At 43.5% G+C, this 26,051-nt stretch overlaps 5 protein-coding genes across 9 annotated transcripts; 2 read left to right on the forward strand and 3 right to left on the reverse strand.

The window, feature by feature from the left end:
* The first annotated feature begins 8 nt into the window (after positions 1-8).
* Positions 9-4,098, forward strand: rabgef1 (RAB guanine nucleotide exchange factor (GEF) 1). Its single transcript, XM_077592016.1, has 9 exons — positions 9-430; positions 828-1,007; positions 1,105-1,313; positions 1,374-1,540; positions 1,629-1,710; positions 1,771-1,903; positions 1,966-2,057; positions 2,126-2,382; positions 3,358-4,098. The coding sequence occupies exons 2-9, from the start codon at positions 829-831 to the stop codon at positions 3,736-3,738; spliced, it is 1,500 nt and encodes a 499-aa protein (XP_077448142.1). The 5' UTR covers positions 9-430; position 828; the 3' UTR covers positions 3,739-4,098.
* Positions 4,099-4,783: 685 nt separating this feature from the next.
* Positions 4,784-9,722, reverse strand: kcnj6 (potassium inwardly rectifying channel subfamily J member 6). The gene is made up of 3 exons (XM_077592017.1): positions 9,537-9,722; positions 7,238-8,152; positions 4,784-6,153 (listed from the first exon to the last, which is right to left on the reverse strand). Exons 2-3 carry the CDS (start codon positions 8,127-8,129, stop codon positions 5,834-5,836), a joined length of 1,212 nt encoding a protein of 403 aa, XP_077448143.1. The 5' UTR covers positions 8,130-8,152; positions 9,537-9,722; the 3' UTR covers positions 4,784-5,833.
* Positions 9,723-11,798: 2,076 nt separating this feature from the next.
* kctd7 (potassium channel tetramerization domain containing 7) lies at positions 11,799-13,928 on the reverse strand. The gene is made up of 4 exons (XM_077592263.1): positions 13,435-13,928; positions 12,824-12,999; positions 12,500-12,678; positions 11,799-12,429 (listed from the first exon to the last, which is right to left on the reverse strand). The coding sequence occupies exons 1-4, from the start codon at positions 13,738-13,740 to the stop codon at positions 12,053-12,055; spliced, it is 1,038 nt and encodes a 345-aa protein (XP_077448389.1). The 5' UTR covers positions 13,741-13,928; the 3' UTR covers positions 11,799-12,052.
* Positions 13,929-14,576: 648 nt separating this feature from the next.
* Positions 14,577-18,402, forward strand: LOC144068062 (uncharacterized). 5 transcript variants are annotated; one of them, XM_077592264.1, is made up of 12 exons: positions 14,583-15,042; positions 15,907-16,011; positions 16,644-16,686; positions 16,760-16,803; positions 16,872-16,905; positions 16,985-17,001; positions 17,115-17,166; positions 17,253-17,311; positions 17,403-17,447; positions 17,844-17,903; positions 17,977-18,039; positions 18,175-18,402. In XM_077592264.1, the coding sequence occupies exons 2-12, from the start codon at positions 15,909-15,911 to the stop codon at positions 18,243-18,245; spliced, it is 591 nt and encodes a 196-aa protein (XP_077448390.1). In that variant the 5' UTR covers positions 14,583-15,042; positions 15,907-15,908; the 3' UTR covers positions 18,246-18,402. The 5 variants fall into 5 exon arrangements, with proteins under 5 accessions (XP_077448391.1, XP_077448390.1, XP_077448394.1 ...); XM_077592265.1 differs by lacking the exon at positions 17,403-17,447 and having other exon boundaries at positions 14,577-15,042; XM_077592268.1 differs by lacking the exon at positions 14,583-15,042 and having other exon boundaries at positions 15,937-16,011; positions 16,764-16,803.
* Positions 18,403-18,422: 20 nt separating this feature from the next.
* pgk1 (phosphoglycerate kinase 1) lies at positions 18,423-25,320 on the reverse strand. Its single transcript, XM_077592261.1, has 11 exons — positions 25,145-25,320; positions 23,238-23,288; positions 23,009-23,164; positions 22,788-22,932; positions 21,686-21,789; positions 21,493-21,612; positions 21,275-21,389; positions 20,163-20,342; positions 19,923-20,100; positions 19,086-19,184; positions 18,423-18,896 (listed from the first exon to the last, which is right to left on the reverse strand). The coding sequence occupies exons 1-11, from the start codon at positions 25,207-25,209 to the stop codon at positions 18,856-18,858; spliced, it is 1,254 nt and encodes a 417-aa protein (XP_077448387.1). The 5' UTR covers positions 25,210-25,320; the 3' UTR covers positions 18,423-18,855.
* Between the last annotated feature and the right edge of the window lie 731 nt (positions 25,321-26,051).

Below are 26,051 nucleotides of genomic sequence, written 5' to 3' on the forward strand. Positions count from 1 at the left end.
GGGGGCTTTGGAAAAAATTGGAAATCTTTTCCTGAATTTCCTAAAACCTGTGACGATAAAAATATTGTTTATTTTACATGCATATGTTCTATTATGGATAAAATACAAAAAAAATCCTACGACTCGACTTGAATGACACTCGGCTATTTCCGCCAACTTCCGAACGTCCTGGTATTCCGTTGCTTCGTGACGTCACGATAGAATATCTCCTCTCATTTGAAAGCTGCAATGTGGACCCAATAAAATAGGTACAATGTGAGATAACCCGCTCAATTCCGGATTAAAAGCAGCACGCGATTTTATTCCATGTATCATTGTTGAAATTTGCGAGCATTCCCCAAAGAAGATCCTGGAACAAGCTATTCGCTGTGTCCAGTAAACTTAATCGAAGCCGTGTGAAAGGATCTTCCATATTTGTGCTTGAAAAAAGGTAAGAATTTGACGGCGTGTATATCATATATATTGTGTTAGAAATGGCATCAAAATCCATGGGTTGCAGTTCCAGTAATACTCGACTCATTTCTATGCTTAGCTGCAGCAAGAGCTAACGTTAGCATCATGGTACTAAACGTGTAATAGCTTCATAAATGTTGCTTTTAGATGACTAAAGGCCAAATGTGTAAACGTATCGAACTCTAGAAAAGCGGTCAGTATCTAACATTACATCAAAGCCCTGCTCAGGTAGCAAAATCATGTAAAGTGGGGCCCCTTGTGGTTGATAGCAGTATATGGATGAGGAAAATATCCTTTATTCGGTAGAATCTAACATTATTTACTGTCAGGGCCTTGCAAGGAGAATCACTGATGTACTATTTTTTGAGAGACAGTATGAGTCAAAAGACGGAGCGTCGCGGCATCCACGTGGACCAGTCGGAGCTGCTGTGCAAAAAGGGATGCGGTTTCTACGGCAACGGCGCCTGGCAAGGCCTCTGCTCCAAGTGTTGGCGTGAGGAATATCAACGGGTGCGCCAGAAGCAGATCCAGGATGACTGGGCCTTGGCTGAAAAGTAAGACTTTGATAAGTCCTTAAATAAAGGCCATTTAGGTAACAGTGCTATTAAGAAACCAAAAACAATGCGTGATGATGACTTGTGCTTTTCCCAGGTTGCAACGAGAAGAGGAGGCGGCCGCCTACGCCAGCAGCCATGGCACGCCGGTCCCGGCCCAGTCCACGCCACTCCCTACAAACCAGTCCCAGTCCTTGTTGGGACCCTTTTCCAAGTTTGAGGAGAAGAAGAGCAACGAGAAAACCCGCAAAGTCACCACCGTTAAGAAGTTTTTCAGCCCATCGTCGCGTAGCGCTTCCAAAAAAGGTACGGTCGGAAAACCAGGAGAAACTCAAGACGTCGGTTGATGGCGTCCTCCTTCATCAGACTCTCCGGAGGTGAAGACCAGCAGCCCGTCCACGCTTCGCCACGCCGGCTTCGACTCGGATCAGGCGTCGAAGGACTTTGCGGAGTTTTTGAAGAACATGCAACGACCCGTACGGGAAATCCACAAGCAGTGCCACAGCTTCCTGATCAACGTTTCCAGCAAGAAGGTGACCGCTTGAGAAAAAGTTCATCAACCCATAGTTATCGCTGACGTTGTTGGAGAAAAATGGCCTCAATGAATGTGTTTTTTTTTAGGACTTGAGTGCTGAAGAAATGTCAGAGTGTGTTCAGGACTTCTACCAAAACCTGGCCGACCGCTTGATGAGTCACTTCAAAGGTGAGCAGCGAAAACATCTCCTCGTCTGCGATAAATGTGACTGAAATAAGGTTCTTCTAGGTTCCTCTGAGCCTGTGGAGCAGGTGATGGATCAGGTGGAGAAGTATATTATGACCCGTCTGTACAAAAGCGTCTTCTGCCCGGAAACCACCGATGACGAGAAGAAGGATTTGGCTATGCAGAACAGGATCAGGTGGGTTTCTCGCGGCTTGTCATGTTCTGGCTTGGGTAACTTGTCCCACTTTTTTGTCTCAGAGCTCTCCACTGGGTCAACATCCACATGCTTTGCGCGCCCATGGACGAAGAAGTTCCAGAAGCTTCGGGGAATGTAGTCAAAGCCATCACCGGTAACTTCTCCTTCATTTGAGTCAAGAATCTCTCATCGCTGTTTTACTGAGATGAAGATTCCATGCAGATATTATCGAGATGGACTCCAAAAAGGTCCCCCGGGACAAGCTGGCGTGCGTGACGCGCTGCAGCAAGCACATCTTCGCCGCCATCGCCGGAACCAAAAGCGAGCCGGCGTCGGCCGATGACTTCCTGCCGTCGCTCATCTACGTGGTCCTGAAGGCCAACCCTCCTCGACTGCAATCCAACATCCAATACATCACGCGCTTTTGCAACCCCAGCAGGCTGATGACCGGCGAGGACGGATACTACTTCACTAATCTGGTCTGCTTCCCTTCCATTCTTACATATTTTTAATATGCTCAAAAAAAAAAAAACACGTTTTGATCTTGATGTGACTTGAACACACAACCTTCCCGATCTGGAGTCAGACGCGCTACCATTGCGCCACAGAATCAGTCAAAAGCTCACAGAAACGAACTCACTTTTCGTTCGTAAGAGCCATTGCGGAGAAGGGAAAACAACTCATGCAAGGAAAATAGAGGCTCTAGTTTATGTATTTAAGAATCACATAAACGTGTTTTGACAGGCTGCAATATACTTCACAAAATGGGTGACGGGATGGAATACAGTAATAGCTTCAAAAATGCTTTATTGGTCGTCAACAATACCATTATGTTAGATACACATTCCACAAAAGGTATAAAAGTGACAGTAGAATCCCCAAATATAGTGGCCAAAAGAAATCCCCAAATATTGCGTATATGTCCAAAAAAATGAACAAAGAGGATTCTTTCATTCATTTTCCATTCTGATATTTCTTACAAGGGTGGCAGGCAAAAAAGGATTATAAATGTGTGATATTCCATAGACATGATGAAATCTCAAAATGGATGGAAATTCGTGAATATTTTTTCCAAATCCACCAACACAGTTACAGTTGACAAAAAAAATGAAAGACAATTTCCATCAAAAAAAAAAGAAAGAAAAAAAAATCATACATAGGGGCAATTTAGTGTTGAACAAGCCTGCTCTACATGTTTTTGAGATGGGGGAGTACCCAGCAAAAACCCACACAAGCCCGGGGAGAACAAGCAAATGAGGACCAACCTGGGATTGAACCCTCAACCAAAAAAAAATCTAAAGGCAACACACTAGCCATGCAAATTTTTCTTTGGGTGCTCCGGTTTCCTCCCACATCCCAAAAACATGCTAGTTGAAAACTCTAAATTCAACAACAGCGCTACCTATACGCATGTACTTTCCTGTAAATGGCCATTTTGTTTCTTTTTTATCCAGTGTTGCGCAGCGGCCTTCATTGAGAAACTGGACGCGCAATCCCTCAACCTGACCCCGGACGAATTCCAGTCCTACATGTCGGGCCAGGTTTCTCCTCACTCTGAGCGGAGCCGCACCGACGCCCCTCCGGACTCGGGACCCTCGTCCGCCGATGGTCCGCTGGCCCAACTTCGCCGTAACTTGGACCTCCTTTCGGAGCTGAGCGCGCGTCAGGAGGCCTTGATGGAGGCCGCCCACGTTTTTCACGCCGAGCTCCTGGCCTGGCCCGACGGCGTGCGGCAGGAGGTGAGGGACGCCGTGGAGAAACACCCGCTTAACGTTAGCAGACCCGCCGCCACTGGCAATCCGCTCGCCGACCCGACGCAGATGTTCGCGGGGTAACAAAGTCCAAACGTGACACTCCTACTTGCAAAATTCTTCACATTAACATCAGACTTTTTGACTGAACAGCTTGAAATGCTTCCACCCTCTTTTTTTTAAAGGGAAAGAAAAAGATTCATTTTGAAGTATTAACTCATTGGCCGTGAAATATGATCAGTCATTGCTAGTTTTGCAGTTAAATGCATTTAAAAGGGTTGCAAGCAAGGAAATAATATATTTATATTTGACTGGGATGACTGACAGCAATTCACAGCCAGTCTTCCCAGTTTTTAATTGCACAATTGTAGTAGTCACTGGAAGGCCATGAGTTAAATATTCTGACTTAAAATTAAAAAATTGGAGTGTTATTTGGTGCCATAATCAGTGTATTTCAGTTTTTTGTTGTTTTTATTTTGATTAATTCTGTTCTCATTCACATTTTGTTGATTCAGATATATATATATATATATATATATTTCTAAATCAATAAAATGTGAATGAGAACAGACTTAATGTAATTAGTGTGTGTGTGTGTGTGTGTGTGTGTGTGTGTGTGTGTAATTGAGTTCATCAGACTTGTATACTACTAAATGCTCATATTGTGTCTTACAAGTGTTACAAAATGTGACATTTGCGTACTAGGTTATGTTTTTTTTTTTATCCGACTAAAAATTCTCAGCCTTGTAAAGGGTTAATGCCATTTAAAAAAACTTTTGGCGGGTTTTATTTAGCTAAGAGTGCCGTTTTTTTATGTATTTTTTTAAAAAATCAATTCTTTTAGAGTTGACTTCAACAATGACATTTCCCACGTAATAACATTCTAACCTGATCTTTAATGTGCTGTGTGTATTTAGATCGACAAACTCATTAGCTGCCGTTGAGGATCACTGCTAGCCTTCCCTGGTCCAATAAAATGGACATCACTCACTGTCAGTGGTAGCCAATGAGTGTAACACTGCAGTATTCCAATGAAATAAAACACTGTAAACATATTTAAAGAAAGGAAAACGACCTAAACGGACCTTGTTGTTGTTCCTTCACAGCACAATAACACAACATCCCAATATGCAATGAAAGAGTTTATTTATCATACTTATGATCATACTGTATGGTGAATTATCAGGTTTTCCAAGGAGCTTTTTTAAGGGTTTGTAATGCAACGGCGACTATCTCTCTCTCTACGGTGTGCAAAAAAAAATGTATGAAAAAGCGTTTGTTTTTTAAAGGGCAGTTCAAGGTCATGGCTTTCCGCAGGAAGTGTGGAGCAGGTGTGTGGAACTTTCCACAAGCAGCTGGTGGTATTAGGGAGGGGCCGAGAGAGGGAGAAGGGGCGGGGCTTACAAGGAAGAACTTGTCGTTGGTTTTTCGTAGCAGAAATAAAACACGGCAGACAGGATTAATTCATGTTTGTACATGCGCCAATATACACGCAGAACACATCATTAAGGACACCTCCGCCAACGCAAATGATGGGACAGTAATCCCTCGAATATTGTGGTTGTTGTAGATTAGATTAGAATTTTATTTCATCCCGTATTTGGGAAATTTCTTGGTTGCAGTAGCAAGACACACAAGACATTGTAGACCTAGTTAAAAAAAGATGGATAGATAGACCAGACATGGCCGCGATAAACCAAAAACCGCAAAATAGGATCACCCCTATTATAACTACCTTTTATTTTCCCTTCAGGGCTGAGTCCTCGTAGAAAGCGAACGATAGGGGAGTGGCTTCCGCGTGGATTTTCACATTTATATGAACTTTAAAAAAAATTAAATTAAAAAAGATTTTTTTTGTAGTGATGCCGCGGAAGTTGAAGCTGCAATATTCGAGGGATTACTGTAATAATTAGTCATTGAACCTGATGTGACCGCAGAATGAACATTTCTGGGTGACAAAACAAGTTAAAAGCTTTTTTAGTAAGGCATAGATTATGTACAGGTCTAACCTAAACCAGTGCGTTAGTATCAAACGTCTGGCAAATATTCACACGGCAACTCCCCCGAAAGGTTCCAAACATCTCGTGATATGTACAAAAATACTCAATATTAAAGTTCCCTATGGGAATGATCAGATTAGAAAAAATAAGAGGGTCTCCATTATTGTTTCTTCTTGGAGTTACACTTTGGACTCACTCTCGGCGTTGGAAAGGTCCCCGTTACGCTGGGCCCGCGCTTCCTGGCGCTCGACCTCGGGCGCCGCCGGTCCCTGCTGGCTCAGCTTGCTGGCCACGGACCAGGTAAGGGGGAGTCGGCCCCGCCCGTTCATGTCGGCCAGCTGCCGGGCGCTGCAGGTGGGCGTGTTGGTCTCGTAGATGTCGTGGAAGCTGTTGTAGTCCACCTCGTAGAAGCCGTCCTCCAGCGTGAGCACGGGCGTGAAGCGGTAGCCCCACTTGATCTCGCTGCTCACGTACGAACTCCGAGCTTGGCACGTCATGCCTGAGGACGAGGAGGTCACCGAGAGTGTGTTTACATTTCAACATCCGTCTGATCAAACCGGTCAGTCTTGCTTTTGGTCCGTTTTGGTCGTCTGTCCATTTTGTCTGACAGTCGCTTTTATGACCATCTGCCAGTCCCTCCCTTGGCGTCAGTCGTTTCATTTGTCTGTTCGCCAGCACCCGCTGACCTCGTCCTCCACATCAATCAGTCCCTTTGCCTCTTTTTATCTACCGGTCAGACAGTCCAGGTCTCTCACAGTGTCTGTCAAAACCCACGCAATTGGTCCATCGCTCCTTTTATATTTCCACCTTTTCTTATTTCTGTCCCTTTTCTGATTGTCGTATTTGTCTGTTCTCGGTTATTCTTATACGCTATTGATCCGAATGGGCACTCGGTATTTCAAGATGACTGCCTATCCTCACAAGGGTCGCAGGGGGTGCTGTATTTGCAATTTAGAGTGTTCAAGTAGCCTACCATGCATGTTTTGGGGATGTGGGAGGAAACCAGAGTACCAGGAGAAACCCCACACAAGCCCAGGGAGAACATACAGACTCCACACAGACCTGGAAGCTAGCGTATTTTCTCGCATATTAGCCGCCTCCACGTATAAGCCGCATATCGGACGCATCGTCTTGCGAAATGGCGTTTCGTCTTTGTCACCTTGCAGTCTTGTGCATGTTAAGTCTAATTTGTGCGCATATAAGCTGTACCCTTGATTCAGTCATCATTTTTTAGGAACAAATATGCCGTATATGCGAGAAAATACGGTAACCGTCAACCTCGGAACTGTGAGCTATCCTTAATAAGTATTACTGTTTTGATTGACCTTCATAACATTTAATAAATCCACCCAATTTCATATGTCCATCTGTCCGTTTCGAACTCAATCAACCGCAATCGATCGTTCAGTCATTCCGTTTGTCCGCCCTGTCGGTCTACAAGCACTTACAATATCATAGTCGATATCGGTATATTCAAGTTCCTATCCGTCACCGTCAATCTTAGCCTTTCAGTCATTTGGTACACCTGCCTTAGACCCAAAATGGTGGCAAATCTCAGCAGCCCTTTGTACGCGGCGACTTACCCGTGGCCTCGACCATGCCCTCCAGAATCACCACGATCTCCAGCTCCTCCTTGGCCAGGTGAGCCGGCGAGACCTCCCAGAAGGGACTGTTCTGGTTGATCTCGTGGCAGATGATGAGCGGCGACACGAGGAACAGCCGGTCGTCGCCCGTGCTGTAGCCCACGTTTATGTCCGTCTGGTTCAAGGGGATGAACTCTCCCTCCTTGGTCTGTTTGGACTTTATGAGTTTGGCACGGATGGAGGCCTCCACGATGTGCGAGTTGCGCAGGTCTCCGACCCGGAACATCAGGCACAGGCGTCCGTCTCTCATGGAGATGACGGCGTTGGTGGAAAAGACCAGCGTCTCGGCACGCTTCTTGGGTTGCGAGATCTTGACGAACATGCAACCCACCATGAAAGCGTTGACGATGGATCCCAGCACCGACTGGATCAGGAGCAGCAAGATTCCCTCGGGGCACTGGTCCGTGATGACCCGGTACCCGTAACCGATAGTGGTCTCCGTCTCGATGGAGAACAGGAAGGCTGACACGAAGCTGTTGAGATTGTTGACGCAAGGAGTCCAGAGGTTGTCGGCCAAGTGGTCCAGGTCGCCTCGCAGGTAGGCGATCAGCCACCACATGAAGCCGAAGAACAGCCAAGTGACCGTGTACACCAACACGAAGATGAACAGGTTGAAGCCCCACTTCAGGTCCACCAGCGTGGTGAAGATGTCCGTCAGGTAGCGATAGGTTTCGCGCACGTTGCCGTGGTGGACGTTGCACTTGCCGTCTTTCCGGACGTAGCGTTGGACCTTGCGGACCCGCTCGACGGCCGCCAGCTGTTTGGGCAGTTTTTTGCCGGCCGGGTGACCCGACTTTCCGCTGATGGCCGGGCTCTCCACATCCTGCTCCATGAGGATTCTGGATGGATTCAAGGCTGCGGGAGGAACGCAAATGAAGTTGGCGGCGATCGCATGGATTTCTTCTCCATAATTACCATATTTTCTCGCATAGCCGCCTTCGCGTATAAGCCGGGTCCTTAAAATTGCCGTAAAATCGTTGAATTTGACCATTTCTCTCATATAAGACGCCCCTTGATTCACAATTTTCATATCCATATTCGTGGTTTTAATAGGGAGTACAAATGTGTTACTTTGAAGGGAAAATTTTGAGAACATTTTCGGTCTCGTTTGTCATTCCTAGGTAAGATGCCGGCGCCCTGAGCGAGCAATGACAGGCACAAATAAGTGAGTTTTTGTTTTTTTTCACGTTTTATGCAAGGCTTTTAGGCCCGTTCCGTGTATTTACCAGCGGAACAAATGTCGGCGTGGAAGCTGTTGAGCACTCCATCCACAGGGGAATATTTTGAGCTTGAGCAGCGCCGGTAACCATGGCAACACGCCACTTCGTCTATCTATCAAGGGCTCGCAATATAGCAGGAATGTTCTGGAACGGACCGCGGCTTCGAATACGATACCGACCGGCCGACGGGTCGGACATCTATCGCCGTCATCGGCGGCGAAGGAGTGAAGATTTTTGAATGGCGGTTGAGCCGCGACATTGTGTAATACAGTAAAAAATCCTAAAGCCCGATGGAGCGTCTGGCGGTGGTTGCTAGGCGACCATTGTTTGGGGATTGGGCTTTAGCAAACAGAAAATGGGATTGTTTAAGCAGGTGTGCGGCACAATGGCCGACGGCAGCCAATTATGTTTTGATCAGTTTTGGAGTGAAAGAGAAACCCTTGCTCAGTGTGAGGAATTCAAGTAGATTAAATTGATTGTATTAAATGTATTCACTAAAGGTGAATCAACCACGAGACCATTAAAACAGATAAAAAAAGAAGAGTGAAAACAGGGATTTCAGCTCATTTCAATTGAGACGAGTCTGTAAACAATACAGAGCGGGGCTCACATGACAATCCAGCCTGAACTATTTGAGGCGGAAAAGGGGAGGGGGGGCTCGTACAGGAAGAGGCTGTTGTCATGGAGACTAAGGCCAGGTTCTAATACGAATACCACTAATATTCCGCTCTGGATTCTGACTGGAGCTGTTTTTAGAAAGCGGCATCCGGCGCCGGACGACGACGCAGGCCTCGGGCCCGTCCGGATGGCCGGCGAGGTCTCCCGTCGCCCCCTCCCCGTTTCTCCTCCCCCTTCTCTTCGGAGCGCTCATCACGTCACGGAACCGACACATGTCGCCACCGTTTCCAGCGTCCTCTTGTAGTTACGCAACCCGCCCCCTGCCGTCCTTACCCCCCCCCCTCTCACGAGAAGGTGTTTGTCATCATTATGGCGAGCATAATCAGAAAGAAGACTTTTACCTGCAACAAATGGGCGGCCCGGGTCATTCCCGCTCGCTTACTTCCCATCAGACGAAGCGGATGGCTTAGAAATGGCCTTTTTCTTCTGCCTCCATCATCCTTGCTGCAGCGAAGCTGAGAGGAGAGAACTAACTGGTCGGCCCGTCAGCCTCCTCCCACAACCGCTATCCCCACCTTCCTCTTCCTCTTCCTCCTCCTCCTCCTCCTCCCCTTCCAGCAGCAGCAGCACCGGCAGGACCACCAACCTTGGCCCTCCTCCTGGATGGAGGAGTGACACTGTCAAAACTAGGGAAGCACAGAGTGAGAGAGAGTGAGAGACATTGGAATTGATTGGATTGATGCCCAATTCATTTTTAATTGGAAAAAAAATGGGAATTTCATTTTTTCCCCAAAATGTTACCAATACCGCAACTGTAAGGATTAATGTAGATGCTGTTTTTTGTGTGTGCGTCCTGAAATAAACATAGACCCAGCCACCCGAGTCACAACTCTGGGGTCCTGGGTTCAATTCCAGGTCAACCCGCCTGTGTGGAGTTTGCATGTTCTCTCCGGGCCTGCGTGGGTTTTCTCCGGGTTCTCCGGTTTCCTTTCACATTCCAAAAACATGCATGGTAGGCTGATTGGTCACTCTAAATTGTCCCTAGGTATCAGTATGAGCGTGAATGGTTGTCCATCTCCTTGTGTCCTGTGATTGGCTAGCCACCGATTCAGGGTGTCGTCCGCCTCCGGCCTGAAGTCAGCTGGGATAGGCTCAAGCACCCCCTTCCACCCTAGTGAGGATAAATCGGTTCAGAAAACGAGATGAGATGGGAGATGCAATTATGGTTATCTATATCAGGCTATTTAAAGGACTGAACTATCTGTCAATTTTATTGATTAGCAATAACCGCCAATTCCAAAGATGACTATACCTACCAAAGATGGATATATCTATCAATGCCAAAGACGAATATGTCCCTCCATTTTTTAAATGTTACCCTAACAATTAGTACCATCATTTTAATATTAGCTTTCCAGGAATAACGCTCCTTCTTTGTATTATACTGCCTCTAGTGGTAACCATCACACACAGCACATGGCATGATAAAGCACCCTATTTTTTAACCTCCAAAATTATTTTATTAAACACAATCCACTATATTTATTATTGGTTTGGAGGGTAGAACCTTTTAATGGAAGGTTGAGAAGGTTAAATTACAAGCGTGGTCACAGAACAATCTTAAACACACTTCTCAAGGCACTGTTGTACTGGGAAAGCGAGGCAATTTAAGCAAATATATATATATGAATACACTTCAATTTGTCAGTCAAAAAATTGTACAAAGAGGACTGCAGCTTCCTAGAAGCCAAAAAAATATTTCAGATGATACAGACAACACAATAAGTTGCTTGCTATGAACATCAAAATAAGCAGGAACACTGGTAGGTGCTGGAGGTACAAAATATAAACTATCAGGTGATATAACACTACTTCACAACTTTTGCTTCTATTGAATTATAAAAACACTACTTCACAACTTTTGCTTCTTTTGAATTATAAATAATAAAAAGTCTGGAATGCTTGTAATAAGAAGAGTGAGTAAAATTGGGTTTGCAGCAGTGTGATGACAATCCCTTCACAATCAATAATCCTTTTCAGGGTTGGTGGAGAGTCAATGCAGAAAAGGAGCGGAAAAAAAGAGGTGATTTGGTCAAAATATGTGGTTAACGTAAAGGACTCAACTCAAAGTACATGTACGCTACTTCAAAATTTTACAATTTTGGGCTAGGATCTTTTCCCAAGCAGATCAAAAGAAAAACAAAACAAAACATCTATCTGTCACACCACAGGATAATTATTTTACAGATATCTGCTAATCTGCTAATAACTGAAGTGGAAAAGAAGAAAACAGCTTAAATTTTGGTCAAGTAGAAATATGTGTACCGTAATTTAGCATTGACTATGATCGCGGGGGGTGCTGGAGCCTATCCAAGCGAACTACGGGCACCAGAAGGGAGACACCCAGAATTAGTGGCCAGCCAATCGCAGGGCACAAGGTCAACTATTCACACTCATTCAAACCTAGGGCCAATTTAGAGTCTTCAACCAGCCTACCATGGATGATTATCGGAATGTGGGAGGAAACCGGAGTACCCAGAGAAAACCCACACACGCCCGGGGAGATCATGCAAACTCCACAGAGTGAGGGCCGAACTGGGATCGAACCCTCGACCCCAGAACTGTGAGGCCGACGCGCTAACCAGTCTCCACCGGGTCTCCCATGGAGTTGAAAAAGGATTACTATTTGTTAGGATATTGGCAAATGCTGACTGAAGGGGAATTTTCCAACTGGTGCAAACCATCACGATGTGAATGTATGCCCTGATCTTAGTGAAAAATGCATTCCTGAACATTTTTTGTAAGGTGTTACGGAGTTTCGCAAGCTCCATTTGCTTTCAATTCCGATGAAATGTTAGTTGCCTATGGATTTAGCTAAAAAAAAAAAAGAGTCCAAAGCGGGACGGAGACGCGGACTTCACCACCACGTGATCTTGAACTCGTAGATGGGCCTCTTGCAGTAATAGTGATTAACGAGGTGCTTGTCGCACACGCCGATGCACTGCTGCTCGGCGGCGACCCCCAATTCCGACAGGTCGCCCACGATGCAGTGCAGCAGGTCGTAGACGTCGGCCACCGCCTCCCACGGCCCGAAGGAGACGTCCACCTCGCAGTGGTGTTCGAAAAGCTTGGCCTCGCCCTCGGAACGCTCGAAGCGTAGCGAGTTGAAGAGGGGGCGCTCGTACGGCGTGATGGGGGTCTCCTCTTTGTAAACGCAGACTTTCAGCTTGGCGAAGCGAGCCTTCTTTTGCGTGGCGCGCAGCTTGGCGATCTCCACGATGCGCTCCAGATTGTCTGCGAGGGCGAAACATTCCTCGCTGACGTTGGCTTTTTCTGGCTTGAGCGAGCACGGGAACTCGCTCACCTTTGTAGTAGGGCAGCAGGTCCAGGAAGGCCTGTCGGACTTTCTCTCCGGTTAGCGGTTGGGTGTCCTCTAAGCGCTCCAGCAAGGGCGCGATGGAGTAGTACTGGGCCTCCCGGTACACCGCCCTGATTCGCTCCCGGTGGGGCAGTTCTCCCTCGCGCAGGAAGTTCAGGATGTCCCTTTAAGAGATGTAAAAGACATTTTCTATCTTTGCTAAGAGGCAGATGTTTTAAGGCTTAACTAATAGCGGACCATCTTGGTACACGTGTGCGGGCGATTGGTCGCCGGTCTTTTGTCTTAACAAGCAATTGCAGCCCAGTTTACCCAAAGTAGGCACCGTCCCGGTCGATGAAGAAGCGGCCGTCGGCATCGCGCGGGATGTGGTGGCGTCCGCTGAACATGGCGGCCAGCATGGTGTCGTCATAGCGGCGCAGCGTGGACAGGCGGGTGGTGAAGTGAGAGCCACCCACGTTCAGGGAGATCACCTCGGGAAACGTGTACTAAAATTAGAAAGTCAAACAGGTTAGCAATAGGTGGGAACATTTTAGTATTTTCCATGTAACCCATTGATTATTGCTCCCTCTAACAGTAAATAATGATTCACATTTTATCTTTAAAAAATCAGTTAAGAATCAGACATTAAAACACTTTTCTGTTTTGTCAAATCTACACTACTGGTGATTAAGATTTAAGACAAATTGTGTTAGGTGTCGACCACGGAGGGATTATTTTGCCATGTTTAGGCTTCTAATCACGTTAGTAAATTACTACAATCGCCACGTGAGGCACTGTCAGCCAATCAGAGTGCTGCAATAGAACCATCCATTTCTCACCGCCCGTGCATTTAGGCGCTTGGTTATGACGTAATATATTGTCCTTCTCACCGACTTCATCAAAATAAGATAAAAATCAAAACTTTCGAGTTACTTTGGTACCTCTTGTTCCTGCTCGGCGTCCAACGGGCAGCGATGCAGCTTGCCCCGGCCGACGCTCGCCGGGGAGGCCGGCTTCCGGGACTCTTCTTCGGCCACGGCATCGCTGGCTTTGTCAACGTCGCTCGCGGCCGAGAACACGACCATGACTTTGGGTAGCGGAAGCGTTCGGCGCTCTTGGATGAAGCGCCTTACCCGAGTCGTCGCCGCCGCTGGCAGCAGGAGGCTCCGGGATGGAGATGGAGAGTGTCGCTCTCCATCCCCGCCGCCTTCGCAGCCGTTGGAACTACTCGCGCCATTCTGCTGCATGCGCGTCGACGACAACGCGACTGCTAATGACAGCCAGTCTACCGAAAGCCTACACTAGCACACAATGGTCCCGAACCGGTGTCATTCAAGCGGATCCAGTTTAAAGATTAGTTAGACCACCACTTCGTATCAGGGGGTGTGTTTCTATTTATATTCGCTTCTACGTACTACTACAGCGTCGCGAGTGACTTACGTCATCACGTCGACGGCGCGCTATCGACAACACAGATTCATTTTAATAAAAAATATTTTAATTTAATTTTAAATTACACACAGAGTCGCGTGTGTTTGTATTTCAATGCCGAAAACAATATTTTAAAGTTTTATAGAAAAATAGCGTCCTCGAATGTAGCATGATTAATGAGCTCGTCAACACCATGTTGTTAGTGGTTAGTTGACAAGGATTTTTTTTAAACTACTGTATATGAAGTTAGAGTTGAACAAATAAAAATCTACCCGGTGAAATTTCATATACAATATGAATTGGACGTCAGGCTCCGTCAATGGCACTGAAACCTGAGCATTCACAGACAGACCTAAGTGTATTTAATTCACTGTATTAATTTTGTTTATTCATAGAAAAATATAATTGACACCTGCTTCCTGTGTGGAATTTGTATGTTCTCCCTGGGCATCTGTAGGTTTTCTCTGGGTACTCCAGTTTCCTCCCAGATCCCCAAAATATACATGGTAGGCTAAATGAACACCCTAAATTGCCCCCAGGTATGAGTGTGAGCGTGAATGGGGGCTCGTCTCATTGTGCCCTGCGATTGGCTGGCAACAAATTAAGGGTGTCCCCCACTAACTGTTGGCTGGGATGGGCTCCAGCACCCCCACCAGGATAGGCGGTACAGAAAATGAATCATTGACCCAAAATGTGATATAAACACAGTATTTGGACACCAGGTCTTTTCTGGTTATTTTTTTTAACTGCCCAAAAATAATCTGATGATAAATCACATTTTCTATAAGAATGTTTTAACAAGTACAAAGATAAGCTACAAGGTCATTGCCAGCTGCACATTTTTTTGATTGTGAATTTTAAGACCCTAAAATGTCCGTAAAACCGCCGACTATGAGCACATATGCTCAAGAACACAAATTTGGATCAGACTTAAGATTTTGTTCTTGATGTCTCATGAAATCAGAAGGCTTTTTCGGTCTGCCCTGTATTTTGAACCTTGCGGCGGATGCGGCTACGCGCTTGGCCGCCGACGTCGACTCCAGCCTAAGCAGGAAGACGTGCAGTTGAACCACCGACGGAGCAGCAACGCAAATACAGCTGTGATCATCTTCAATTTGGTGAGCTCAAGTACACTTTACTTTGGGGCTTGTTTTGGTTTTTTGAAGAAACAATCCAATTAGAGCATGGTAAAAAAAAATCCAATCATTTTCAATGAGACAAAAATGCTTCACTTTGTTCTATTAATTTGCTTTATGTTGTGTTAATTCAGAATGAAGCCCCTGTTTAGTAAATATCCACTAACAATAATCAGTTTATCGTTTGTTTAGTATGTATTCCTAATTATGACCGTGACAATAAAGAGGAGCAGAAAATGGATTAGGTCACCATACCAAATATATTCGTCTTGATTGTAGTTTAAAACCAATGTTTGCCAAGTTGGCTTTGTCATCGATGTTAATTAGCAATTGACTTAAAATAAACAATACTATAGTATATCAAATAAACTTGTGGATCACAAACAGTAAAGATCATTTAAAAAAAGATACAAGATTACAAAGCTTGAAAAGATACTATACTATGCTATATAAAAACATACATATTCTTTTTATTCTTTCTTTGCCCCCTTTGTATTTTAATTAAAACTCTTTCCCTTTGGTTTTATTAGCTGCGTTTAGCCACTAAAACAGGTCAAATATATCCAATAAATACGAGGAAAATAGAAGCACGACTACCATGTGTCTATTTTGCTCATAAAACATGAATAATTAAATAAAATAAATAAATAAACATTTGATTTAATGGGTTAGGTCTGTTCAAGTAGATGACTTGTTAGTCCTCAATTTAAATCACATGAGAGAAATCTTTATGGGTTTTGGCCAACCACTTCCTGGAAACACAGATGTTTACATGTGGAAAAAAAAGTGCAGTTGCTGCCTGTATTTTGACGACAAAGACAATGTTTTAATGAAAGCTGCTTTCAGATATGGTGGGAAATTCCGGCGAGCGGTGGACAGTTGTGACTGTTGCATTGCTAACCTCACTGAGTCTGTTCGCCTTTCTGTGTCTGAGATGCAAAAGGAAGTCTAGTAAGTACTCATAAGCAGAATATTGTGTCAGTGGAGAAAAATGAGACAATTTGGATACAAATAAATGGACTAAGTTTGTGTTGCTAAACTAGTTTTACTTCTGTTTTCTTCTACTATACTGACAATTGTATATGATCTGTGGTGTGCCTCAGGGATAATGCTTAAATCCCCTATGTAAACATGACTAAGGGAGGACCTGGTGGTCCAATCTATCTAGCACAAACACTTTAACTAATTAGGTTTTTGCGGTAACAAGACGCAGCTGGCATTGGTATTGCAGTGATTGCATTTGTAGGACAGCTGATTAATGAAAAGGTGTCCGCTTGATGAGTTGGAATGAAAACCACCTTTGTGGAATAGTTTGTCCACCTGTGCTATAGTTTCAAATGAACAGAACTTCAATTTTAATGGCAGCTTCTTGAAGTTTAGTTGATTGGACGTGTTTAAAAGTATTTTCAGTCATTCACGTATATCAGGGATTAACATTGACTACCTTTTCTAAAATGTAAAAAAAAATGTTTTCCCCCAATATGAATAAACTGTTAATATATGTGTAAGTATACGGTGATGGAGCAAATTTTTATTAAAATAACTAAATGTTTGTATAATTTTTTTTCAATTTGTCCACACAGAAACCATACACGAAGAACCTCAAATATACAACCCGCACACATTGTGAGTATCAGGTTTTGTGACAAAAAAAACACCAAAACGACTAGCTTTTATGAATAATGACACTTTTTGACAGCCAGCGTGAGGGGAGCAGATTTGCTGTAATGCGATCCAAAACAGGTAAATGCGACCATTTCATGTGTAATAGGTGTTTCTACACATTGAAAAATGTACCATTTATTTTTCAGTCACCAGAGCCAATCAAATCGCACCATCCTCAAAGTATGCTTTTGCCATAAAAATCAAAAAGCAAAATTCTAGCCAATTCATGCCATCTTAACACTTTGTTTGCATTTTCCAGTGAGGATACGTTTGCTGGTAAGTTATGGATCATTTTTAAACAACAAAATTATTATCTGAGCGGCAATACGTTAGTCCTGGTAAGATGTAAACATTTAACTTTTCACTATTAAAACAACTTCTTTACGCAGCTGAATATTCAGTGCCTGCGTCACCAATTAGAAGTTGGGAACCCATCTATGTGTAAGTAATTAAAGTAGGTACTAATTGAAATGTCAATACAAACCACCATTGATAATGATAATGATAAATTGTACATTTTTTTGCAGACATCCACTCCCCATTACAGTTTACGAAAATGACAATGTTACACCATTAATGATTAAGGGTACGTTTGTTCTATAGTTGCACCATTGAAATTGCATTATTGGTAAATTAACAAATAGCGCGCTGATGCTGTACAATATGTACTCTTTAAGACCCAAGATGGCCGCCGATTACGAATGTTGCCGCAGAAAACGAAGGTAGAAATTTTGTCAACTGTAAACTTTGGGTGTTTTGAGCCTTGAAAATGAGTTTTTATTATCAAAGTATAACCTGGCAAATGTCATTGAATTGTCTTATGTATCATATTTTATAGGGTATTTTTTTTAAAGATATTAGTTTCATGAGGGAAAAAGTAGGCTAGTGAATTTGTGCTCTGCTAACAATAGTGATTAGCACTTGAGCTAAGCTAATGTTCATGAAAACATTTTGAGCTGAAGTTTTAGAAAAGTTTATTCATTTGTTGTCATACGCCAGGTAATTTAAAAAAAGTACTATACTAAAACGTATAAAATAGTAAAACTGCAACACTAGATCTTTCCCATTTAAACACTAGACGGTAAATAATTGAATTAAAAATACAGGCTTGTCTTTAGGTCGGGATCCCGCCACAGCCCATTACGCCAACGTGGGTGTCGTGGCAGAAAAAAACAACGGTACGGGACGACGTCACGGCCGTGGTATTTCTTTTAGTTTAAGACTTGACAAAACTGCTTTGTCACCACACAGACGACGCCAACGACTATGAAAACTCGGCATTCCTGGCGCAACAAGCTCAAGAACAGGACAGCGGTAAGCACTTTTTTGTCCAAACATGAACTCATTGGCTGATTTACGGCGACAGATGTCCAATCATTTTGAGTGACCGGGGTCATTCAATCTGCTAACATGATCCTTTTTAAAAACGATCATCTTTTTTTGGGACAGATTTGTTGTACCAGAATGAAAGAGGACATTTTCTATGGAACAAACACTGCCACCTGGTGGTCAAACCGTGATTCCCTTAAACTGATTGCTCCATTTGCCACCATCCTTTCCAGTTTGATTTTTATATTTATCTGTCAGTGGGTGCTTTGAATTTGTCTGCTTAGGAAGAAATGCAGTTTGTTCTGCTAGCAACACTGTATACTTTTTGTTATACCAAGTCAAAAAGAAATAAAAGTGCAGCAAAAATGTTTTGGGGACATTTATTCACTTCCACGGGCGACCGGAACCGCCGTAAAGTACACAAACACCACGTGAACCGTTCTGTGTGGAAACCCAATATGCGTCCAAGTTGTGATGTTTAATGAATATCCATTCATCGCGCGCAACTTAACAAGGAGGAGACTAACGTGCTGTCTAAAATCCGTAAGGATGTCACATTTATCACGGCAAAATAAAATTCCACCTTAACAATCCTTCTACTCTTGGACTCGCCGAGTCGTGTTGCAATAAGGCAGAACTTCTACTCCATCTGCGGTAAAGCCCGCCGAACGCGCGTGTCTTTTTTTCCTTTTACTTTTTGCACAAGTTATCGCCAGTCTGCTTTTAGTAGCTACTCACCTCTTAGCATACACACATTCACGCGCTCTCACACACACGTCAGCGGGTTGACGCAAAGGATGTTTAGACGTTGCTGAGGGCATCAACTCCGGGAAGAACTTTGCCTAAAAGAGAACATGCACACACACACAATTGTTAGAATTAGTATTGCAATTTTTTAAAATCTATTTTGTGCTTTCACGCATAGCCCCCTAATTTTCAGGCTCTTAACTGAAATGCCTTGTGCTCCATTTGATCAGTTATATTTAATATTCTTTGAGTTGTTAATGTCATCATGTTGTTCTTCCACGCACCTTCCAGCAGTTCCAGGCTGGCTCCGCCTCCGGTGCTCACGTGGCTGACCTTGTCTTCGGTGTTCCACTTGGCACAGCAGGTGGCCGTGTCGCCCCCACCTGCACATCGCACAAACGTCAATTTTTCAAAAAGCGCAAATGAACACTGATCGTAATCATAATTATTAGCGCGTGAAACACTTAAGACTTAAGAAAATGTGTCAAACAATCAAGCATCTTCTGCTCCACTTCAACTAAGGAACAAATCAAAATAAGGAGTCAAGTGCTCATCTGAAGACACACCTGAATTGAAATTATCCTCCGAAAATATCACAATTGAAGGTGGCAGAAACGTATATGGCAACAGCCCAGCCTTTATAATTTTATTATTGACACTAACTATACTTCCAAATGACCTACATTCACCATCAGCTCTTTTTATGGATCATTTCCCCCCCTCATTTGACTAATATCTATCAAATTCTGCCTCAATAAATCAACATATGGTCACGACTGCATCTTAAAAAAGTAAATGAACCCATTTTAACCTAAGTTAACATTTTTTCAGATTTTTCTAACATTCATTGATTTGCTGGATCCTATCCCAGAAGACTGTGCGAAAGGCAGACTACACCCAAGACTGGTCGCCAGTCAGCCACAGGGCATTTTTCTCACATTTTCAGAATACTGAATTAAATTATGGGTTAACAAGTAGCCATATTACTACACTTGAATGCCAAACACTTTGAGGATGAATCTAAAACAAATCATAAGAAAAACAAAGAGTATGGCAGTAACTGAGCGTCAACTACACTAGTTCCAAACGTCAAAATGTGACCACAGCAAGGGGCCTCTTACCGATAATTGTAACGCAGCCCGACTTGGTGACCTCCACCACCTTGTCCATCAGGTTCTTGGTGCCCTTGGCGAAGTTGTCCCACTCAAAAACGCCCACCGGGCCGTTCCACACGATCTGCTTGGCCCGGCCCACCGCCTCGCCGTAAGCCTTGGAGCTCTCCGGGCCGCAGTCCAAACCCTGCGGAGGACACGGCGGACGTAAAAACCCAGAACCGGTAAGGCAACTCCGCGGCTTCTTACCATCCAGCCGGCGGGGATGCCTGCGGAGACGGTGGCGACGCCCGTGGCAGCCTTCTCGTCGAACTTGTCGGCGGTGACGAAGTCGACGGGTAGTGTGATCTTGACGCCGTTCTTCTCGGCTTTGGCCATCAGGTCCTTGACGATGCCGGCGCCCTCCTCGTCGTACAGTGAGTTGCCGATCTGACCGGAGCGAGGCGAAAATTTCAAATTGTTAGCTATGTTGGTTGTGATCTATATAGTGCAACATAATTATAATAATGTGGATTATTGTCACTGTCATTTACAGTCATGCGCGTAAAATCCATTTCAAATTGACGGCGCTAACGGTCCAATCTTTGATTCCGATCCTCTATTTAGCAAATAAAAGAGAAAAGATTTCAAATTTTCTCTTGGATTTTTTGATATTTCTGAAAGCCCCCAGAGAAAAAAAGTTTGGACACCCCCACTTTAGAGGGTTAGGGTTTTATTTTTTATATTTTTCATTTTATTTTTTTAATTGGTTGCTATTGACGTCACTAGACGTCCAAACCATTTTGATAAACCCTGGCCTACATGATCCATTTTTTTCTTTTAAATTACCAACAATATTCATTTCCCCTATAAAAAAATTAAGGTATTTATCCCTTTTTTAAGGTCTAGCAAACGTGCTCACGTCACATTCTCATTCATTCGTACACAGTACATGTTGCAATCAATTATCTAGCCAAGCAAATAGTGGCCCAGATGTACATTAGGTCAATAAGAGTTCAACGTCTGTGGCAAGACAATAGTAGATACGTAAAATAAAGTGTATTATTTGACAGATTTGGCTTTTTTTGTAGGGTTGTGCAAGATGTGGTTCATTAAGAGTTCATTCCTGACCTTGTTTCACTAATTAATGTCCCTTCTATTTACTTGTTTGAACAAAATGGCTAATTTCTAGAATGATGCATGCATCATGGCTCATATTAAATTATAGTGTTGAATAGAAAAAGACATCTAAATGTGATATTTTCTGAAGCCAATTGTTCAAAGCAGGCTCAAATAGAAAAGTCCAAAGAAAGTTTCACTGCCATTCAAACCATATTCTTGTCCAATCAACATGAATCATTATTGTTGCTCTCCACCCTCACCTCCATGTTGTTGAGAACTTTGAGGAAGGTGAAGGCCATGCCACCACCAATGATCATCTCGTCCACCTTATCCAGCATGTTGTTGATCAGTTGAATCTTATCTTTCACCTTTGCCCTGATAAAAAAAAAAAAAAACACTAGTTCCACTTGTATTGCACAATTCAAATGGACTCTGAGCTCTTAGCCAGTAAAACACAGGGATTGTGAAGGTGTCTCACCCGCCGAGGATGGCCAGGAAAGGCCTCTGAGGTTTCTCCAGAGCCATGGCGAAGTAGTCCAGCTCCTTCTTCATGAGGAAGCCGGCTGCCTTCTGGGGCAGGTTGACGCCCACCATGGAGCTGCGCGCGAGTGGGCACGGCGGCACGTCAGATCGTCCGTCATCCGTCGTCGGCGTTGCCGGCCACGGCTCACCTGTGGGCTCTGTGAGCCGTTCCAAAGGCGTCGTTGATGTAAACGTCTCCCAGTTTGGACAGAGACGCCCGGAAGGAGTCAATCTGCTCCTGAGAGGCCTTTGTCTATCACCAATTTAAAAAAAAAAAGGTGTCAAAGCCACACAGAGATGGAAACTAACATGTTTTTAGATGTTGTATTGAAGTGACCATTAACAGGGAAAAGCCACATTGTGTATTTAAAAAAAAAAAGGAATATAAACAGATTGTTTTGTTTTGTATAATACCACAAGCAAGTCAAGAAGGTATTTGGTTTTTATTTTCCTTTTGTCAATTTGTATTGTTTGAGATATATAGTCGTGCTTTGGAGACTAAATATTACCAGAATGTCCATCTTTTTTCACATTTTTCATGAAAAAAGAGACATTTCAAGGGAGTTAAATTGTCAAAATCAATCAAAAATCAAAAGCCTTTATTCTCATTATACACAGCTGCGTATACCGAAATTGGTGGTACTACTCCACAAAGTGCGCTTTCCCAGTACAAACATAAATAAGTAATATAAAAATATAAAAAGTCACATCCGGGCAAGGTAAATTCTAAAATATTGCACAGTGTAAGATATTGCACGTTGTTATTGTAAAAGTACTTTCAAAATAAAAACAATCAGTAAAAACCTTATGTTAAAAAAGTGATCAGACACAAAAATTATACATTAGAAAAGTGATTCCAATTTGTTATCATTTTCTTTTATGTAAAAAAACCCCTGAAATTTTACATGAATTGCATGAATTGAAAATGCAATACACTTAAAAATACAAAAACTATGAATACTATTTTCTTTAAATAATTATAGACTTTTTTAAACCCCTCACAGTCCATCTAAAACCTCCTACCCTCCATCACAGAGAGTTCCCTAGATCGCCATATTATAATCTTATAACGACATCTAATGGAGCAGTTGGTACGTGAGAAATGAATCTCAGCGGGTTGCATACCAAGCACTCCTTTGACGACAGGAAAAGCAACAGTGACCTTCAGCATAAATGTCAGCAAGTTTCAGAATCGTTTCTCATGTTTATCCATTTAGCGCCCTTTATCATTGGCCAGTGCTGGAGGCTCACCTTGTTTCCAGAGGAGTCCTTGCCCTTTCCTTCCTCGGCCACGTGGAAGCGGAGGTTCTCCAGCAGGATGACGGACCCGGCGGCGGGGTTGGCGCAGGCCGCCTCCACGTCGGCGCCGACGCAGTCCTTCAGGAAGGTCACGTCCCTGCACGCAAGGATTGGATTTTTTGTAAAAGCCGCCCACCTACGACGTGACCTTTTCGTCGCCCGGACGCTCTCACTTTCCCAGCAGGGTCTTCAGCTCGGCGGCGACGGGCTCCAGCGAGTACTTCTCGGGCACAAAGTTTCCGTCGGGGCGGCCCAGGTGGCTCATCAGGACCACCGACTTGGCGCCGTGATCCAGGCAGTGCTTGATGCTGGGGACGGCCGCCTTGATCCTAAAAAGCAAATTGAGGAGGTAGTGATCTTTTTTCTCACTGAAGAACGAGTGAGGAGGATGAAAAATGTCACCTTTGGTTGTTTGTGATGTGCTTGTCCTTCATGGGGACGTTGAAATCAACCCTGGAAAGAAAAAAACAAAAAAACAAAGCTTCAACCAAAAAGGTATAAGAAAATGTTTATTCAAATAAATATTATTAATAAATGTCGACCGATTGATCGTTATTTTCCCTTTTTGGTTAGGCACCACCTCGTGTTTTTTTTTAATGGTGTCTATTTCATATTATTAAGACTTTTAAACCCTTTTTGTATTTTTATTTAATTCCTAAAAAAATGACTCTGCCCTCTAGCGGTCATTGGACTAATCTGCAATTGTGACTTGCCGTTTTTGCCCATTTCATGTTTATATCATTGTTCCTACACTATAAACTTTTCATATTTAATTGGTGGATCCAAGCCACAAACTAGCGAGGTTTCACTGTATACCTTTATGTAATGAGTATTTCAACTGCCTTTCATAATAAACATGCTTTTAAAAAATATATATATATGCATATCAAGATTTGTGATTCATTTTTAACTCAAATGTTTTGTTTAATAAAATCTTTATTAATGCAGACAAGTCCCATCCTTGAAACATAAATACAGAAATTTGTGTTTTTAATTTTTTGCTATTAATTACCTACATGTTCAAATGGATTGGGTGACTACTAGCGACAAGCTACTTTAAATTCACAACTGAAGGATGGAAAAAAGCCACGATTGGACATTGTAAAATGCTATTGAAAGAGCTAATTTGGCACCTCAAGGTAAACTCAAGTCAAATTTGACCAATGAACTGAATACTAAATTAAGTACCATTGAGCGAGTTCATGTCGCATCCCTGGTATGCCAGCGTTACATAACTCTCCCTCCTCCCCACCTGATGCGCCCTAAGCCTAGACCGGTGTGCTCACAATGCCTTAAAGTACTGTAAAAGCATTGTCTGGTCTGGAACCCTACCGGTCAGCTTTTCATTGGCATTTTTGGCAGCCGAGGCGTACGTTAGATGATCCCGCTGCCTTACAAACACAGCACTTTCGATAGTGGCGGAAAGCCGTGTCATTATTGGCATCTGATACGGCCTAACAAACCGACAGACCGAGCAGATTCTTGGCTGCGAGAGCCATTGTTGCCATAGCGACGTACCGCCTCGCCCCGTTTTCATTTGGACTGGCGTGCCGAGGCCCGTCCCGGGTTGGGATGCACACGCCATTAAGACGCATCGCCGGATGCATTTCGCGGTGAACCTTGACCTTTGTCGCCCGTGGTCAAAAAAGTCTAAGTGGAACCTCTGACATTTTCACAGTGGGTCGGTGTCGGGTTTAAGTGCGGTGGTACAGTTATGGACGTAAGCATGAATAAATACTTGGTTCTAAATTCCCCAAAACATGCATTTTTAGCCAGAATGCCTCAGGGACTCCATTTAAAAGCAAAGCTTTTTTCGTACTTTCTTTGATTTGGTCAGTTATATTATGAATTTAATGCACGTATTTTGGTAATACAATTTTGACACTAAATAAGTGAATTTCCAAAGCCTCACTTCATTAGTATCAATTGTATCTAAAAAGTTAACATTTGGCAAACAAATAATAACAGTGACTGTCGTGAAAATGAGTTGGATGTGTGTTGGAATTTAAATAAATCTAGTTTGTTTTGTTTTTAGTGCACAGTTGAAATACGTTAAATATTAATAGCGCGGTACTACTGAAACATGATGTAAATATGAAACGTGACGAAATGAACATCCGCTGTGGTTAAAATGGGCACTCCACGCTCCCTCCGTCATTTCAGATCCTTATATTATCTCTAAAACTAAAAGCTATAATCGCAATAAACAAATTACTAGCTATAATAACTACAATACTACTATAATACGAAAAAACGCAGTTAGCTAGCGAGCTAATGCAATCTCCAATTATTTTTTCTCAGTTTTCTACCTCATGATGACTCGCTTCCCCTTGACTTCCACTTTATCCAGAGTGAGCTTGTTGGAAAGAGACATTTTTTTCGTCTTTCTGGTTCGTCACGTCGCGTTCCTTGCTGTGTCGCCTCCGCTTCGGTGGCTCTGAGGGCTCTTCGGTGGGTGGCTAGCTCCCGAATGACAGCGGTCACCTTACCAGCGCGCCGGGATAAGGAGGTAGAATGAGCACACGCCTTCCTCAACGTGATTGGCTGTTGCACAGAGGGAGGGCGAGACGTTTGATTGGTCCGTCGTAATGTCAGTCATCTGACTTCTCTCAAGCGAAGGTAGTATATATTACTATACTCCTGGAAAGTGTACTGTATAAATGACATCAGTTGTGTAAATCCATATTGAAGTTTTAATGAAATAAATATTGTGATAATTTGGAATATTTCATCAACTTTGTTTAGGTTGGTTGAACACTTAAAACCACCAGTGGCCAAGTCTGGTCCTTGAGAGCCTGTTTTCCATATCTCCCACCACCAACACACCTGGATCAAATAATCTGGATTAGTATGAAGCTTCTGGACATCTTGCTGATGAGTTGATCATTTGATTCAGGTGTGCTAGGAGGGAGATATGGAAAACAGACTGGCTCTCGAGGACCGGACTTGGCCACCCCTCCTCTAAAGTGCCCCTAGGTATGAGTGTGTGCGTGAATAGTTATCCTTTGTCTCCTTGTGTTCTGCTATTGGCTGGCCACCAATTCAGGGTGTCCCGCCACTGTTGTTTACATTTTTTTTTGCTCTGTAATGTAGCATTTTTGATTATTGCTTGGCCACCTACCTAAATGGCAAACAATGAGTTTAACATTCATTATAGACCCATGATTAAATTTAGCAAGAAATAATGTACTTATTTAATAACCATATCCAACACTG

This window comes from Stigmatopora argus, chromosome 22 (genome assembly GCF_051989625.1).
Source record: "Stigmatopora argus isolate UIUO_Sarg chromosome 22, RoL_Sarg_1.0, whole genome shotgun sequence".
In the NCBI taxonomy this organism is placed as follows: Eukaryota; Metazoa; Chordata; class Actinopteri; order Syngnathiformes; family Syngnathidae; genus Stigmatopora; species Stigmatopora argus.

Excerpts from the sequence above, each read along its gene's own strand:
- rabgef1 (XM_077592016.1), top strand. The coding sequence starts at position 829 with ATGAGTCAAAAGACGGAGCGTCGCGGCATCCACGTGGACCAGTCGGAG. Across the intron at positions 1,008-1,104 it reads GACTGGGCCTTGGCTGAAAA|GTTGCAACGAGAAGAGGAGG; the intron begins GTAAGACTTTGA and ends TGCTTTTCCCAG. Across the intron at positions 2,383-3,357 it reads GATACTACTTCACTAATCTG|TGTTGCGCAGCGGCCTTCAT; the intron begins GTCTGCTTCCCT and ends TTTTTTATCCAG.
- kcnj6 (XM_077592017.1), bottom strand. The coding sequence starts at position 8,129 with ATGGAGCAGGATGTGGAGAGCCCGGCCATCAGCGGAAAGTCGGGTCAC. Across the intron at positions 6,154-7,237 it reads GGGCATGGTCGAGGCCACGG|GCATGACGTGCCAAGCTCGG; the intron begins GTAAGTCGCCGC and ends CCTCGTCCTCAG.
- kctd7 (XM_077592263.1), bottom strand. The coding sequence starts at position 13,740 with ATGCAGCAGAATGGCGCGAGTAGTTCCAACGGCTGCGAAGGCGGCGGG. Across the intron at positions 13,000-13,434 it reads ACGCCGAGCAGGAACAAGAG|TACACGTTTCCCGAGGTGAT; the intron begins GTACCAAAGTAA and ends TTCTAATTTTAG. Across the intron at positions 12,430-12,499 it reads CCTGCTGCCCTACTACAAAG|ACAATCTGGAGCGCATCGTG; the intron begins GTGAGCGAGTTC and ends TCGCCCTCGCAG.
- LOC144068062 (XM_077592264.1), top strand. The coding sequence starts at position 15,909 with ATGGTGGGAAATTCCGGCGAGCGGTGGACAGTTGTGACTGTTGCATTG. Across the intron at positions 16,804-16,871 it reads TGTAATGCGATCCAAAACAG|TCACCAGAGCCAATCAAATC; the intron begins GTAAATGCGACC and ends TTTATTTTTCAG. Across the intron at positions 17,167-17,252 it reads AGTTGGGAACCCATCTATGT|ACATCCACTCCCCATTACAG; the intron begins GTAAGTAATTAA and ends ATTTTTTTGCAG.
- pgk1 (XM_077592261.1), bottom strand. The coding sequence starts at position 25,209 with ATGTCTCTTTCCAACAAGCTCACTCTGGATAAAGTGGAAGTCAAGGGG. Across the intron at positions 22,933-23,008 it reads CTGAAGACCCTGCTGGGAAA|GGACGTGACCTTCCTGAAGG; the intron begins GTGAGAGCGTCC and ends CCTTGCGTGCAG. Across the intron at positions 20,101-20,162 it reads GCATCCCCGCCGGCTGGATG|GGTTTGGACTGCGGCCCGGA; the intron begins GTAAGAAGCCGC and ends TGTCCTCCGCAG.